Raw genomic sequence first — 18,589 nt, 5'->3', positions numbered from 1 at the left:
CATCAGAGTAATAATTCAAAATATTTTCAAATTCCATAACCATCATGGTGCACTTAGTATTCTGTTCATTAGTAAGTCCTGGACAACTTCTCCAACTCCATATTACGTTTGAGGGATCAGAAGCAAAGTAATATAAGTACACTTTTCTAGTTTTGAGAAAACTGAAGTTAAAGTCCACAAGATTTCACAATTATCTTGAGATTGCAAAATGGAATTTAAATTATTATGTGTATATTAGACATAAAAATACTTTCTACCATTTTTGTTTGCATGCTGGAATAACAGGTTAAGATAGATTATTAGTTTTATATCACAATTGATAAAAGTCTGTATGCACTTGTATCCCTTTGCTTCCAGAATATTGTGAATTAAGAAGAATTTGATTTGTGTTGACCATATAATGCTTTACTATTGATTGTTAACAACTGAATTATTATAAAATTGCCGTTTAGAGCTACAACAAAACACGTATGTAATGCTACATGAACATCATGCATTTTGTGGCTTACAACAGTGAAACAAAATGGGAGAGAACACTTGAAGGTGTACAACTTTGTTTCTGCCATTTACTGACAGGTGGCAGCAACAGTAAGTAGCGGTCGAAAGAAACAGATTGCAGATGTCAGGCAGTTAGCTTGGACCTAGGTCAACATAACCTCATTCAAACATTAGTCAGTTTGTGTCTGGATCATTAATTTGTTCTTGATTGAAAATGTCAGTGTACGAGCATAATTCTCATCATTTGCTGGAGGTGTTACTGTTTTGTTTCACGGTTGAGTCTCATCGAATGCTCTCTAGTACATATGGTAAGGATGCTATTAGTGAAAGGATGGATCGTGAGTGGTTTCAACGCTTCAAGAACGGTGATTTTAACTTAGTAGTCCGGCATAGTGGTGGAAGGGAAAATGTTTTTGAAAATGCACAATTGGAGATGTTTCTGAGTGAAGACTCACGTCAAACTCACTAAGAATTGGCATGATTAGTGGGAGTGACACAGCAAGCCGTTTCAAAATGTCTCAAGGCTGTGGGCGTGATTCAGGAAGAAGCAACTTCGGTCCACTGTGAGCTGAAACCAAGAGATGTTGAGCGGCATTTGTGTGTTTGTGAAGAGTTGCTTCAGAGGCAAAAATTGAAGGGATTTCTGCATTGCATTGTGACTGGGGACAAAAAATGGGTTCATTACAATATGCCTAAATGCAAAAGATCATAGGAATATCTCGGCCATGCTTCCACGTCGACGGCCAAACTGAATATTCATGGCTTCTAGATCATGCTCTGCATTTGGTGGGACCAGCTCGGCGTCATGTACTATGAGGTGTTAAAACCAAGTGAAACAATCACAGGTGCTCATTATTGAATGCAAATAATGCATTTGAGCAGAGCATTAAAAGACAAAGGGCCGCAATACAGTGAGAGCATGCAGCACGACAATGCTCAACCCCACGTTGCAGAAGAGGTCAAAACATACTTGGAAACGTTAAAATGAGAAGGCGTACCCCACCCACCGTATTCTCCAGACATTACTCCCTCTGACTATCACCTGTTTAGATCAATGGTGCACGGCCTGGCTGACCAACACTTCCGATCTCATGAAGAAGTCACAAATTGAATCGATTTGTGGATCGCTTCAAAAGATGAACATTTTTTTCGACATGGGATTTGTACACTGCCTGAAAGATGGGAGAAAGTAGTTCTCTTTTTGTTCACTATAGAGCAACACTGAGTGGGATTTCACTTGTACCCCATGGCACAACAATTTTACACACCTGACCATGCTGTAGAGGCACTTATCTCATTTTTCTAGAAAACGTCATTGCACCCCGTTGCTTCTGACCCCTTCATTTTTATGTGATATCCATGGAAAATGGGAGGGGCATGACGCTTTCAAATGGGTATCTCTATGACTGTAGTAAAAAATGAAATCCTTATTCCAATGGAATTATGTGGGATCTGGAAGAATAAATCTGTTAAAAGTGTTACCTTGAAAAACACCCCAGTCTTTTGGGATTTGGTTGTCATAATCATGGATGATAAAATGTAGTGGTGAATTTTTAGGTTATTAAAGACAGTTTTAAGGGTTCCCAAATGTTATGCAATGGTTTGCAATAGTTGCTGATACTTATGTATACTCAAAAGGTATTTTCTCCAGATATTTCAACCTTTTATAGGCCTTTGCTGCCATCAGTATCTCTTTATCATATGTCAAAAGAAAACAATGGAGGCTCCGAGTTGTAATATCAACAATGTAGGAAAAGGTAGACTGGTACTTACCATAAAGAAGACACATTAAGTTGTAGACAGGCACAATTAAAAGACTCTTACACATAAGCTTTTGGCCACAGCCTTCATCAGAAAAAAGAAAGAGAAACATACACCATTCATTCTCACAACCAAGCACACTTCACACACACATGACTGCCAACCAGTTATGTGGTGGTTATGTGTCTGTGAAGTGTGCTTGCTTGTGTAAATGAATTGTGTGTGTTTCTCATTTTTTTCTGATGAAGGCTATGGTTGAAAGCTTGTGTATAAGTGTCTTTTAATTGTGACTGTCTGCAACATAATACATCACATTTATCATTTATCAAATAAGTCCATTATACCTTGTGAATATAGATGAGGATCAGCAACTATTGCAAACTTCCTATTGAAATCAATGACATAAACTTGAGACTCCTTGAAACTATCTTTAATACTCTAAAAATTTACCTCTACATTTTATCATCAATGACTGTGCTGTTTCTAATTGTGCAAATCATACTGACTGAAACAATGAATTCCCAAAAGAATGGATTGTTTTCAAAGATAATACTTTTTAATTTAGATTTATTCATCGAGATCCAACATGATTCCAGTGAAATAAGGATTTCGTTTTTCATTACAATCCCACTACATCACTTAATGCCATTTACATTTACTTTTGATAAAGGGATCATCTGAAATTTCACTTTTCATTGGTTTGCTGCTCATATTATAGGTGATAGTGTACTGCCATCACTGTTAAAGTTGATTTCAATATTAATTTCTTTCTCCATAATTGTGCACTTTACTTATGGGATCAGCTCTGATTGGACTGCTTGGGAGCACGAGGACAACCATATTTATGGTCGAGGTTCTGGTTGGCCGTGTCTGACCACATTGTAACCTCTTCACATATGCACTTGCAATCCAAGATGTAGTAGTGGGCTCCATGGAACATTCTCTGCCATCCCACGCCACTGGCAAGACACTAGCGACAGGCGGATTAAAGAATTACCGCCACATGCACAGGCTTCCATTAACACCACAACACAAATGGCTGTGTTTGGAGTGGCGCAGTGACCAGAAGGCATGGACTGCCAATGAATGCCATTGCACTGTATTGATCCGTGAATCACTGTGCTGCGCTATCTCAGATGAGCATCATCAGCGAGTGTGGTGGCATCCTGGGGAGAGGTCGCAGTTTCCCACTTGAAGAGGCCCAGAGGTATTCATGGCATCATGGTGTGGGAATTATTTGAAGATGAGGAGGCAGCTTGGCAAAGTGACCGAGACTAGCCAAAATCTTCCTTTAGAATGTTTGAGAATGTTGAAGAATGTTCCAAAATTTTATAGGGTATTTCAGAATATTCAAGAATGTTCTAGATTTCCAAGGCAATCCATAATTAATCGGAGGTGTGTTACTTACATATTCTGGATATTTTTGGCAAACACTTCCAGTTATTACAAAATCATCTCCAGCAAATAAAATCAATGTATCTTTGAAGAAATCATTCATTTGGTCTTGACTGAGGAAGGTACAGTTAAGAACAAATATGAGGGTTCAAATTTTCATTGATGAAGAAGTGAAACATTTTGTCAAAAGACTCTTACAATTTACTGAAAGCCCTCACCCAGCTGATTGTGTAACTGGCTAAATGGAACCTTTGAATGGTTTTTATAATATTGTCAGCAGCCCAACTGAATTAATTGATGAAGTTTTGCCAACATAGTTCAGAATTGTTCAAGTTGGTTGGCTGATAGAGCCATTTTAGTGGTAAGAAATGAAGTAGATGATGACATTAACTTAAAAATTCAAAATAAGAAATGGTTATAAACAGTTATCAAACAATATAATAGAAGCAAAAATAATGTTAGGAAAAGATAAACAAAAAAACAGCATTCATTTTGAGGACTCTGCTTGTACCTACTGAACTAACATTTAAGTTCAAAAGACTGCAATTTCCAGTTACATTAGCATTTAGTATCGCTATAAAGAAAGCAAAGAACAAACTTTAAGATCTTATGGTATTAATTTGAAAGAATCATGCTTTTTTCGTGGTCAGTGATATGTAGCTCGCTCTCTGAATGGAAAACCCTAAGAATTATTTATTTATCTACTCACAAAGTAACAAGATGACATTTGTATTTCATAAGAAAGTTTTGTGCAAGAATAAGTTAATTAAGTATTAAGAAAAGGATAGTTGCTACTCACCATACAGTGGAGATGCTGAGTCACAGATAGCCACAACAAAAAGATTGTCACAAAATTAGCTTTGAGCCAAAAAAAAGACAACACACACACACACACACACACACACACACACACACACACACACACATGCAGACACAACTCCCACACACATGACCACAATCTCTGGCAGCTGAAGCCAGACTATGAGCAGCAATGCATGATTGGAGAAGTAGCCTGGAGGAGGTGAGGAGGAGGCTGGAGCAGGGTTCAGAGGGATAGCAGGATAGGGATGGGGGGTGGTGAATTGATACTAGTGGGAGCATGCAGGGATGAGTTGGAGAGAGGATAGGGCATCTATGCAGGTGGGAGATTAGATGGGGAGAGGGTGATAGCGGAAAAGGAGAGAAGTTAAAAACTTGGGTGCATTGGTGGAATAGAGAGCTGTCTGGTGCTGGAATAGGGACAGGGAAGGGGCTAGATGGGTAAGGACAACGAGTAACGAAGGTCAAGGCCAGGAAGGTTACGGGAACATAGGATATATTTTAGGGAGAGTTCCCACCTGTTTCCAAATTGTAGAGGAAACTTACAATGTAATAGAGAGAATAATGGACGAAAATAAAAAATGCTGCAAAACAGTAGTGGGAGACTGGAACGCCATTGTGGGAAAAGGGAAAGAGGGAAACATGGTAGGCAGTCATGGTCTTGAAAAGAGAAATGATAGAGGTGAATGGCTAATTGACTTCTGCAGGGAAAGGCAGCTGATAGTGGCAAACATGTGGTTCAAGAACCACAAGAGGAGGCTCTACACTTGGAAATCATCAGGGGATAAATACAGAAACCAAATCGATTTTATACTGGTAGAAAAAAGATACAGGAATGGAATCAAGAAGGTGTACACATTACCAGGTACAGATATTAATAGTGACCAAAACTTACTTATGGCAGAAATAGAAATAAGAATGAAAAAAACTGAAGAAGGCGACCATGGTGTAGAAGTGGGATCTAGAGAAGATAAGATCCAACAAAGAACAAATTACAGAAATGCTGTCTCAGGAGTTTCTAAACACATTACGAGACAAAGAACCACTTGATAATGCCAACGAGTACTGGAATATGCTGAAAGAAGGAATCATTAAAGCAGGACAGCAAAATATAGGACATGTAAAAAAGAAAAGGCAAAAAAAAAAAAAAAAACAATGGGTCACACAAGAAATGATTTCCAAGATGGAGGAGAGAAGAAAATTGAAAAACAAGAGCACTGAAGATGCAAGAAAGTTATACCGAAGGTTAAATAATGAACTGCAAAGAGAAACAGAGCAGGCTAGGGAAAAATGGCTAAAAGAGGAATGTGATGAAATTGAAGAACTGGACAAGAGGGGAAGGTACGACTTATTATACAACAGAGTAAAGACTATGACATGGGAACATAACAGAGCAGGAAGTGCTACTATGGAAATTTTGAATAAAGATGAAGAGGTAGTGTACAAAGATTGTGATAATGTCCTCCAGAGATGGGAAGAATATCTAAAAGAGCTATATGACACAAATAGCAAACCAGAAAGTCTGGAACTTGAATCACACAACAGTGTAAGCGATGACGAGAAAGGACCAACCATCATAATGGAAGAAGTAAAGTCTGCCATAGCTGCAATGAAAAATGGCAATGCGGTAGGTACAGATACAATACCGGGAGAAATATTAAAATGCTTGAACCAAGGTGGAATAAGAGGAATATTGAGATTATGTAATAAAATATATGACAGTGGTGAATGACCTGAGGACTTTCTGACAACAGTAATAATTCCATTACTGAAAAAACAAGGAACCAAGAAATGCAGCGAACACAGGACAATCAGCCTCATTTCACATGCAGCCAAAGTGATGTTGAGAATAATTAATAAAAGACTTGAAAAAGTAATGGAGGAGAATCTTGCCAAGGAGCAGTTTGGCTTTAGACGGAATACGGGCACCAGAGATGCAATAGGGCTCCTACGTATCTTGGGAGAAAGTTTATTGAAAAAGGAAGAGACCTAAATATGTGCTTCATCGATCTAGAAAAGGCCTTTGACAATGTGGTTTGTGACAAGCTGGCGACTATAATGAGGGAAAAGAGAGTGGACTGCAAAACCAGAAGACTTGTAAACTCATTATATCTTAATCAAAAAGTTTCAATTAAAGTGGGGGGAGAAAGTACAAACTGGATCGTACTAGGAAAAGGAGTAAGACAAGGATGCTGTCTATCACCTACTCTTGTCAACCTCTACTTGGAAAATATGATTGACCAATGCTCATTAGATGACAAAGGCGTAGAAATTGGAGGAAGAAGAGTAGGTTGTTTGAGGTTTGCTTATGACATGGTCATTCTAGCCACAGGGGAAAAAGAATTACAGGATTTGGTGGACACCATTGAAACTAACGGAAAAAAATATGGAATGAAAATTAACACAAATAAAACAAAAGTATTGGCACTAGGAGGAAATAAGGAAATAAAAATTATGCTGAATGGAGAAATACTAGAACAGGTGCAAACTGTTAATTATCTTGGAAGTAGGATAGACACCGACTGGAAGTGCACCACAGAAATTAAAACAAGGATAGCAATGGCAAAAGAGGCATTTTATAAGAAAAGGAGAATTTTTTGCAGAGGTCTGGACAGAGAACTCAGGAAAAAGACTCATAAAATGTCTTGTATGGAGTGTTCTTCTATATGGCGCTGAAACATGGACTATGAGGAAGAAAGACAGAGAAAGGCTGAAGGCTTTTGAGATCTGGACATGGTGGAGGATGGAAAGAATAAGTTGGATGGACAGAGTAAAAAACGAAGAGGTACTGAGAAGAGTGGGAGAGAAAAGACAGTTACTAGAGGTAATAAAGAGAAGAAAAAGAAATTGTATTTGGCATATATTAATAAAGGGGCATATATTAATAAAGAATGATGGACTGATAAAAACAGTTTTAGAAGGTCATGTAGAAGAGAAAAGGAAGCAAGGAAGGAAGAAATTCCAGATACTGGATGACATGATGGACAGTACAACATACAGCAGCCTTAAGAAAGGAGCAATGGAGCGCAGAAAATGGAGAGGCAAAGGACCTGCTAATATAGCAGATAACTGACGATGATACCACCTGTGCAATTCAGAAAAGCTGGTACTGATGGGAAGGAGCTAGATGGCAGAGGTTGTGAAGCAGTCATTGACGTGTAGAACATCGTGTTGGGAGACATGCTCTGCATCTATGTGGTCCAGTTGTTTCTTGGCCACAGTTTGTCAGTGGCCATTCATGTGGACAGACAGCTTATTGGTTGTCACGACTAAGTAGAATGCAGCACAGTAGTTGCAGCTTAGCACAAGATTGGTTTCACAGGAAGCCCTGCCTTTAATGAGATAGGTTATGTTTGTGACTAGACTGGAGTAGGTGGTGTTGGGAGGATGTATGGGACAGGTCTTGCATCTAGGTCTATTACAGGGGTGAGGCAAGGGGCTGGGAGCAGCGATTGTGTATTGATGGATGAGGATATTCTGTGGGCTTGGTGTGTGGTGTGGGAGGGATGGAATGGACAGTGGATAGGACTTTTCTTGTTTCACGGCATGGCGATAGATAGTCAAAACACTGGTGGAGAATGTAATTAAGTTGCTCCAGTTGTGAGGGGTACTGAGTCACAGAGTCAGCTGCATGATAATGATTATCATCTTCATCTACAGGCAATGGCTCATCACTGCAGCAGTGCTCCCCTATTTTGTGTTGTACTTTTCATTTCTTCATAATTTTGGCACTTTGTTATTTCCAATAGATATTTGACTATTTTCTTTCTTCACCTTCCCATGGTTTTCTTTCTAAATCGTTTCCTTCCAGTACGTCTGTAAGAAACTATTGTGTCTCAGTAAATGTGCAAAAGTTGTCCTTTTTTAAATAGTTTTTATAAGTGTTCTCCACTTATTGATCCCTTTTTACATCTTTATTGGTTTTACTTTTTGTTCAGCTGTTTGTTATTAGCCTTCTCCAAAGCCACATATCCATTGCTTCCGAGGACTTGCTATCTGGTTTCAACAGTGCCCATTTTTCATAGTCGTATAGAGTATAATCCAGATGAACATTCTGGTAAATTTTCTGTGGGACCTGCTATGTTGGAGTTACTTGGTAAAATGAGCATTAATTATTTACACATCAGTGAGAGGTCTACCTCCTGATCAAATCTGTGAAACAGTGTTGTATAAGTGGATAAAACTGTTTCTCTCTCCATTTTTTACAGAGCAGACTGCTTACATTTTGCTATTCAGGAACCAAAGTTTAATATATGTGAAGAGGTAGAAGCTGATATTGGCAGGCATGAGACCCTTTGGTCTCTGTTTGAAGAATTCAACAGTGGTGAGTTTTGCATAGGCAATAAAGGAATGGTAAATTGTCCATTATGATTATGGTGTAATTAATGAATGATTGTTACATAATTGGAAAGAACAGCATTCTATTTTGACTAAATAGAAAGATATGCCTATCATTAGAATTGCTATGTTCGTTGTGATTACTGTCACATCTTACTACTACTCATTGTCATTCCAGGACTTCAGGAGATGTCAAAATCTGAGTGGATAATATTCCGCAGCAGAAGTTATGTCTTTGAAGATTTTCTACAAAATTGGGAGCAACGACTTAAGTCAGGAGTGGAAACTTCAGGGCTAACTGTGAAATTACTTCAAGAAATTGATACATACAAGGTATATATGCCTCAATGTTTGTGATACTTTATACTGGAACTTGTCTTGAATAACTGTCATATGTCTGGGAAATTGGCTGATGACACTATAGAATATGTAATTTTTTTGCCTAATTTTTGTCGCTGAATGATATGTATATGCAGTTGTCTGGCAGTTTCTGTTTTAAAGTGTGAGGAGAAATTGCATGTTTTATGAAGTTATCATCATGCCTTTGTTATTTTAATACAAGTCATATAAAGGCATTTTTTAATCACTCCTTCAGTTACTGTATGTGCATGAAATAAGAGCAGTGAGGTCCACATTTATTACTCAGGATTGTACCTTTTGAATTCAGTTCAGTGATCTGACTGTACTAGAAATGTGTAAGTTCAGAGTACAATTTATAGCTACGAATAGCAGCAGTCATTTTTTGAAATATTTATTTATTTCCATCAATAGATTGAAGTTATTTCTTACTCGTATACAGTTATAAAGTGCAGATGATTTACATTATTTTTTTAAAAAAAAGTTCATGTGGGCACTAGAAATCACATTGTGTACCCAAAATTTGGCTTTAATTTAAAAAGAGCTAGTGTTCTATATCTTCACCTAAGGGTAACCAGAAATGTCTCAGAACTAGTAATACAGATAATAAATATTTTAAAAGTTATTGGTCATCACTGTTTATAGCTGTAACTCATTTAATGTAAATATATGTTGTATTCCACATTACTCACAATGGTTAAGGCTACTGAAATCTGTGTTTTTATTTCCCAGTGAGTTACACGTCTTATGCATTTCATAGAAAAAAGGAAAGAAAAGTACTAGCACAGAGAAGGCAGCAGGGTTTTGTGTACTTGATATTTTTTGATATTTTAAAAATATTATTATTTTGTGTGCACATTTATGAGACCTATAGATTAACTTGCCTGATGCAAACTCCTCAATTTCTAGTACAGACTTCAGTTTCCAAATTTCTTACCTCTGTTCCCCAATTTAACATGACTCCTCAGTTTAAAAATTCTCCTGTTTCTTAGTTATTATGTTTTGGTACATACCTCTTGTCTTCTTTTCACACAGAAATTCTGTACTGCTCTGCTGACAAAAATGCTGTTATAATCTTCTCACAAAACATACATTATGAAATTATTGTTTATTGTCTGGTTACAATTACCTATTGACCATATTACATGTCTTAGTAATAATTCAAATTCACAGCCTTATACATTGGTCCATCTACATTTATTACTACCATTACAATAACCACTGACTATTCATAAAACAATATCTGACTGATTTTATTTGAAGCAGGAATGTCACCTCACAACCCTTAGTTTGTGGCTGCAAAGACTAGTGCCCAGATCAGTAAATATCTCTGTGACACCAGTCTCTCTCTCTCTCTCTCTCTCTCTCTCTCTCTCTCTCTCTCTCTCTCTCTCTCTAAATAAATAAATTAACTGAGTAAAACAGGAGAGCAATAGAAAAATTACTGAATTTTGTCGACATGCAGCATAATTTACATTGTTTGAATTCCATTATGATTTTTTGTGGTCTAGTTAGCAATTAGAGATTGTTCTCCAAATTGCATCTGCTCTCCACAAGCTCTCTCCAAGACCCTTCTCCTGTCAGAAATTCAATCACACTACCGCTCCGTAAAGCATACATGTGGGGCATACTCTCTGCCATGCACTTTACAGTGGTTTGGAGAGTGTGAATGAAGAATCTTTTGTTATAGCAGTGAGCCAGCCTTCTGTCTTGTCAGGATGTTGATAATTAGTGTTGTGATAGCAATCTTTGCCGAGATTCGTTTGAACAACAATAATTTCAACAGAGACCAGGGATACACACTCAGCATGGCATGGGGACGGGTGTTGGACACTGAAAGAAAGCAAAGACAGATGCGCGACGCAGGAGCGACAGTTTCAAAAGTGGCGCCTGCCCCTGGTGCCACCTGACGTCATTGGTGCTGCCCCGGGCAATAGCTCCGCTAGCTGCCCGGGTTGACTTACGCGTGCGCCACATTGGATCGATCTGATTGGCTGCTGATGATGTCATCATGCCTATATAAGCGAGTAACTGTAGCAGCCCCGGCAGTCAATGAACTCCTGATGATGGTGGCGGAGGTGGCCATCGAAAGCTCGAGGATTGTATTCGAATTTACGCGGCTGGAAAACCGAGAACATTTTATTCATAGTGCACTTGTCTGTTACAGGTGACCCCAGTTACAGGGCCATGGAGAAAAGTAGCAATTTGAATGTGGCAGTGAAGCACGTATGGTACATCATTGCAGAACATCATAGACATACATCATATAACATACATACAAACATTAATCCTTGTTCCATAGATCATGAATACGACATTTCGTAATGATGTGATGTGAAACGTGTCTATTTAACATGAGTTTTCTTTACACAGTAATATATATTATTATATATTATTTATTTATATATATATCCATCCACACATATACAGACACAAGCAGACATATTTGAATGTCTGCTTGTGTCTGTATATGTGTGGATGGATATGTGTGTGTGTGCGAGTGTATACCCGTCCTTTTTTCCCCCTAAGGTAAGTCTTTCCGCTCCCGGGATTGGAATGACTCCTTACCCTCTCCCTTAAAACCCACATCCTTTCGTCTTTCCCTCTCCTTCCCTCTTTCCTGATGAGGCAACAGTTTGTTGCGAAAGCTTGAATTTTGTGTGTATGTTTGTATTTGTTTGTGTGTCTGTCGACCTGCCAGCACTTTCATTTGGTAAGTCACATCATCTTTGTTTTTTATATATATATATATATATATATATATATATATATATATATATATAATTTGAGTGTTACAAATACCAGTGATGTAAAGTGATTACTTGCCAACATGTTTTCATTAGTATATTTTTCAATTGCGACTGGGATCCACTCTTGGAAAAGATAATTTCAGCTCCATGGTTCTTCGCAAGTGCCATGGAATTCATGGTGACAGAAAGTTCATGTAACACAGGTCTCTGCCATTGGGTGGAATTATTTCTGTCTCTCTCTCTCTCTCTCTCTCTCTCTCTCTCTTGTGTAAACACAAATAAATAAAAAATAAATAAAAACGTGTAGCTAATAACTTCAGTGATTAGAACAATAATAAATATTAATTCTTTACCTAATTAATTGCAATGGTCAGTTTTATTGCTCAAACTCAAGTTTTCAATCTGCTTGTACGTGCCAGTGTTTGTTCTATTGTGAATCTGATGAGTGTATCACTTAAAATTCATTAAATTTAGCCCATGTAATCTTGTTCGCATTGAGTGACCTCTAATATATATATATATATATATATGTATATGTATATATATATATATATATATATATATATATATAGACACACAGATGATGTGACTTGCCGAACGAAAATGCTGACTGGTCAATAGACACACAAACATACACACGAAATTCAAGCTTTCGCAACAAACTGTTGCCTCATCAGGAAAGAGGGAAGGAGAGGGAAAGACGAAAGGAAGTGGGTTTTAAGGGAGAGGGTAAGGAGTCATTCCAATCCTGGGAGCGGAAAGACTCACCTTAGGGGGAAAAAAGGACAGGTATACACTCGCATCACACACATATCCATCCACACATACAGACACAAGCAGACAACGTGGATATATATATATATATATATATATATATATATATATATATATATATATATATATATATATATATATATATATATTTTAGAGGTCACTCAATGCGAACAAGATTACATGGGCTAAATAAAAGGGAGAGGGTAAGGAGTCATTCCAATCCCGGGAGCGGAAAGGCTTACCTTAGGGGGAAAAGAATACAGGTATACACTTGCACACACACACACATCCATTCGCACTTACTACTTCATATATAAGAATTCATCTATTGAGTAGAAGGAGTTGTCATTCAGAAATTCTTTTAATGTGCTTTTAAATGTTGTTTGGCTATCTGTCAGACTTTTAATACTATTTGGCAAATTACCAAAGATTTTTGTGGCAGCATAATTCACCCCTTTCTGTGCCAAAGTGAGATTTAATCCAGAATACAGATGTAACTTAGTAAAGGTCTTTCCCAAAGAAATTAGAGCTATAAATTATTTATTTTGTGTGTTTTCAGAATTTTCGATTTATGAATTAGAATTGATTCCTTTAGTATTTCTACAAGAGTAGGAAGATAATTGCCAAAAATCACTATCCTCAGCATTCCAGACTAAATGCCATTGCATGTTCCAGTCCATTTTCCAGACTTTTTGTTTGTCACCACGCACTTATCTGTCCTTTTGTTGTACACATGTTGTACACATCTTTGGTAAACTCCGTGAATCTCCCATTCATAAAATATGTTGATGTCACTGTTAGCCAGTGGTTCAGGTTTATCAATAGTGGTAAAGAAAAGCTGCTTTTATTATTATTTTTATTGTTATTATTCAAGCTGTAAGAAAATTGATGCTAAGATAAAATTTAAAATATTTCATGTTACAGCTAGTACCATGTTTGAATGGGAATAAAGATGTTTTCAAAAGGTACACTCTGTGTAAATGCAATTTCTAATTCACAACAAATTACACGAAAATGAGAAGTAATTAACGTGGAAACAGAATAAATGCTATAGCCTTTACAAAGGTTTTTAATTAAATAAATTTACTCCTAACCTTTGAGTTATATTAGATGAGAGAGAGAAAATCAGAATCTGATTTTGCTATCTCATTGCTTACAAGTTAAAACTGATTAAAAGTATGGAAGAGTTTTTAAGAACAATGTCAGTTGAAATATATAATGATTTACAAAATAAGCATAAGATAAATATCTTAAATATGTCAGTTGATTTTAATTTGCTTCCATCAACGAAAAATTTTCATATTTTTCTCAGAAATATTTACATAAAATCCACACTCACTTCAGTTTTTAGTTATTATCTTTAAAAGACATTGCAAGATGTAATTACTTAAAACTACTTATTGCAGTCAAGCTATGAAATTATTCATATCAGTTACAAGTAGTAGACACCATCTCTATACCTATGAAAATAAAACAAAAAGAATCAAACATATACAGAAATACTAACTTAGCCTACTGTATTTCAGTTTTTAGTTTGTTACCTTCAGCTGTGCATCCTATTATTAGGTGTACCAAATTCATTGTTACATTCTAACCTACCCAATACTAATGAATATATCTAGTCATGCAGTAAGCTAAGTTAAGTATTTCTGTATATGTTTGATTCTTTTTGTTTTACTTCCATAGGTAAAGAGATGGTGTCTAGTAGCTGCAACTGAAACAAATAATTTCATAACTTTAACTGCAATAAGTAGTTTTAAGTAATTACCTCTTGCTATATCTCTCAAAGATAATAAGTTTGGTCTTATAGACTGTATTAAAATAACTTTGCTGTTAATGTTTCTGCTGTCAGCTGTTAGTTTTCCACTCCCACAGCTCTCCCAACTGATTCATCTAGTTTCTGTCTTGCGTTAACCATGATGATCTTCAGTATGTTCTTCATTTGGCTGATGCCATCTGATCTTTTCCTGATATGACCTAACCATTGCCTTCAAAACTTTTTCTTGGTCAGTATCTCCTTTTCACATATTTTAGTTCTTCTATTGAATATCTCCTTTGTCTTTAGCCTGTACACAAATAAGAAGTAAAATATACAGTGACTATTCTCATGTAATTGTTCTGCACATATTGTTCTGCACAAATTGACGTATAATTTGAGTGTTACAAATACCAGTGATGTAAAGTGATTACTTGCCAACATATTTTCATTAGTATATTTTTCAATTGCGACTGGGATCCACTCTTGGAAAAGATAATTTCAGCTCCATGGTTCTTCGCAAGTGCCATGGAATTCATGGTGATAGAAAGTTCATGTAACACAGGTCTCTGCCATTGGGTGGAATTATTTCTGTCTCTCTCTCTCTCTCTCTCTCTCTCTCTCTTGTGTAAACACAAATAAATAAAAAATAAATAAAAACGTGTAGCTAATAACTTCAGTGATTAGAACAATAATAAATATTAATTCTTTACCTAATTAATTGCAATGGTCAGTTTTATTGCTCAAACTCAAGTTTTCAATCTGCTTGTACGTGCCAGTGTTTGTTCTATTGTGAATCTGATGAGTGTATCACTTAAAATTCATTAAATTTAGCCCATGTAATCTTGTTTGCATTGAGTGACCTCTAATTCTTATTATTCTGCTTTGAATGTTTGAGTCATTGGTGATGTTTCTGTTGATTCAACATTCACTGAACAATTGAATACAAATTGTTTTTTAGTGTATTATTATTTGAGTCAGTTTTGAATGTTGCCTGTGTCCCTTCAATAACTGCATTTGGTTTCTTATATGACATTAATTTTTCCCTTCTACTTTTTATAGTCATGATGTCATTCTTTATTAATATATCATATATGAAGCATATTGTATAATATAAATTCAATTTTTGTTTCAGATTATTATACCTGCCATCAAGTATGTGAGGGGTGAAATGTTCAGTGAGAAACATTGGAAAGAATTATTCATTCTTTTGGGAATCACAGATAAATTAGTAGAAAATTTAACTTTCGGGGATATTCTTGATGTGAGAGACAACATTTCAAGGAAAATTGCTGAATTGAAAGTAAGTATTTTGATGTTAGCATTTGAATTTAATAACTAGTATTGTTTTTACTTGTGACCAATCTCTACATGCATTCCTAGTAATTTAGTTGTTAATATTGATCAGATGAGGCAGGTGTTTCTCATCATGGAGCTTAAGTGACCTGACCCTTCATTTCTGTGTTGATCAACCTGCCCTCTTTTTTCCCTAAGAAAGTACTTGTAGTTCCAGGAGCTTGGATTATTTCATGTACTTTTATAAATGGTTTATGATAAATAAATGGTTTATTTGTGTATAATAATTTTTATGGTCATGGACATAGTCTGTTTATAAACATATGAACATTAATAAGAGTTTAGAAGTGAAGGTAAATTACATGCAACAACATTAAAAATCCTTGAGGGTACAAACATTTATGAATTAACAATTGCTCTAATTTTGTCTGAAGTATGTTTCCATTTAACAGTTTTATGTTATTTAGCATTCTGTTATAAAAATGTCTGCCAGCAGAAAATGGTCTATGATCTGTTGCTCTTTTATTACTAAATTTTATGTAGTAATCCTCTCTTGGATTTCACTATTGATTATAGTATGCTCTTTTTTCTGTTACAAACAGTGTAGTCCTGAGAACATACAATAAATACACTGTTATTATGTTATACAAAATGAAGTATTCTCTACAGGACTGATGTTTATTAATATTAGCTATTATCCTAATAGCTCTTTTCTGGACTCTGAAAGCCCTATCCATGTATGTCATTTGTGCCCCACACCAGATTTCAGTACCATGTTGTAGGTTGGCATGTACGATTCCAAAGTAGATTTGTCTTAAGACAAATGGTATACTAGAAAGGCATTTTGGTTGATAGGTGTTACAGGAGATACTTTTTACACGTGTAACTGATGTACTCCTTCCATGTAAGATGTTTGTTTACTATAATGTCCATGTCTATCATTTGTTTCAACTGATAACTCTGACTCAGTATCTACTTGTCTTGATTATAATTTAGCAGAAACTCCATCAGAATTGTCTTATCCTTATTCAGTGCCGACTTGTTTTTGGTGAGATATTCTGTGATGAGGCTGACGTTCCATGAACATAAATGCTTGGTGCTCTTGTCAGCAACTTATAGTATCTCGTCTGACCCCTTGTGGTTTGGTAGTACAAGACCTCAGTTTAGCTTTTAAAACATCTGACGTACTGTAGCCTTTTCATAAGCACATTTTTACACTATCACATTCACACACACATTTTTGTACCTGACATCTAAATGTTGTGTTCCTCATTCATCCCAGCTTGTGTCCATGCAATGTTCACTGGAAGGAAACTTAATTCTAACATGAATCTAGGCACATAGTTGCTTAGTGGCTACTAACATATCACTTTTTCAATATAGACATACTAATTTTCAATCAGTACGCAGCTGTATTCATTAGTCATCTGTGTTACAAGAGTACAAACGGTCATAATGCAGCTGTTATTTTGATTTACCTTTTGCACCTGAAAATAAAAATGTTGTCATAGGCAGGACACAATGTCAGTATCTTTTGCAGCTTATTCGAAACTTTACATCTATTCCTTCCTTTGTTGTGCATAGATATCCTCCTATAGTGTTTACTGTAGCTTGTGTATAGTTGCGTGTAAATGTATATACAGCGTGATTTTTTCCACCGTGTACAAACTCTAGGTACTGATTGATGAGAGGATATGGAACAAGAAAGGTGTAATGAAATTATGTCCAGAAAATCATGGTTTCCATGCTAAACACCATTCATTCAGTCAGACAGGGTCGTTTCAGTAAACGGGATATCATGAAGGACGTACCAAAATATGTGGACACCAGACTTGGAGGAAAATGTGATTAACACTATGGAAGGCGACTGCCGTCTCAGTACCAGGCACTTTGCCCGCCAGTACAGGGAAAGCCAGATGACCATGTGGAACATTTTCCATGACAATTGTTACTATCCCACTTACAGTGTGTGCAGGGCTTACCAGTGACAGACTTTCCACATCGAGAGCAGTTTTGTCACTGGTTTCTTTACTAGTCAACCATGATTCCAGATTTTGTGTCATACATCCTATTCACAGATGAGGCCCCCTTTACATGAAGTGGTATCTTCAACTTTCATAACATTCATCTGTGGAGTAGTATGCCTAACCTCCATGGTATGGTGACAGCATATCATCAGCATCGGTGCAGCCGGAAAGTGTGGTCTGGGATAATTGGTGACTGTATTTTGGGATCAGTCTTCCTTCCATGTCACCTAACAGGCTGGAACTATCAGTGTTTCTTGTGGGTGACTTTGCCTCCCCTACTGGAAGAAGTGCCACTGATGGTTTGAAGGGTTATGGGCTGCACTTTGATGGCACTCCAGCCCACTTTGCCGTCAACGTCAGGAGCATCTCAGCTGTGTATTCCCTCATCAATGGATCAGATGACAGGTTCCAGTTGCATGGCCTGCTCATTCACTGGATCTCAAACCGTGTGATTCCTGGTTATGGGGCCATCTCAAAAGTATCATGTATGCAAAGCCCATTCCAGATGTGGAGCCTCTGGAGCAGTGTAGTCATGCTGCCTTTGACACTGTTTGGGAGCAGCCTGGCTGATGTGAATGTGTGAGACAGAACATGCTACGGTATGTACATGCATGTGTTGAGGGACATGGAAACCATTTTCAACACATTCTGTAACAGTGGGTGCATCATACAGCAAGTATTAAACCACAGTCTCTGTAACAAGGCATTATTCAATAAATGGTCTCTAGCATGGAAACCATGGATTTTTGGACATAAGTTCAGTAGATCTTTTTTGTTCTGTATCCTCTCATTGATCAATCCCTAGGGTTTTTACATGG

General features: G+C 36.8%; 1 protein-coding gene across 1 annotated transcript in view; it reads left to right on the top strand.

The window, feature by feature from the left end:
* The window catches only part of LOC126457597 (cytoplasmic dynein 2 heavy chain 1), an 808,157-nt gene that overhangs the window by 265,160 nt on the left and 524,408 nt on the right, over positions 1-18,589 (top strand). The window contains exons 19-21 of the mRNA XM_050094037.1: positions 8,682-8,797; positions 8,990-9,144; positions 15,584-15,751. Coding sequence (XP_049949994.1) covers positions 8,682-8,797; positions 8,990-9,144; positions 15,584-15,751 — 439 coding nt within the window. The remainder of the gene's footprint in view (positions 1-8,681; positions 8,798-8,989; positions 9,145-15,583; positions 15,752-18,589) is intronic.

The sequence above is a fragment of the Schistocerca serialis genome, chromosome 2 (assembly GCF_023864345.2).
Source record: "Schistocerca serialis cubense isolate TAMUIC-IGC-003099 chromosome 2, iqSchSeri2.2, whole genome shotgun sequence".
Taxonomy (NCBI): Eukaryota; Metazoa; Arthropoda; class Insecta; order Orthoptera; family Acrididae; genus Schistocerca; species Schistocerca serialis.
This window is presented reverse-complemented; position numbering and strand designations above follow the sequence as displayed.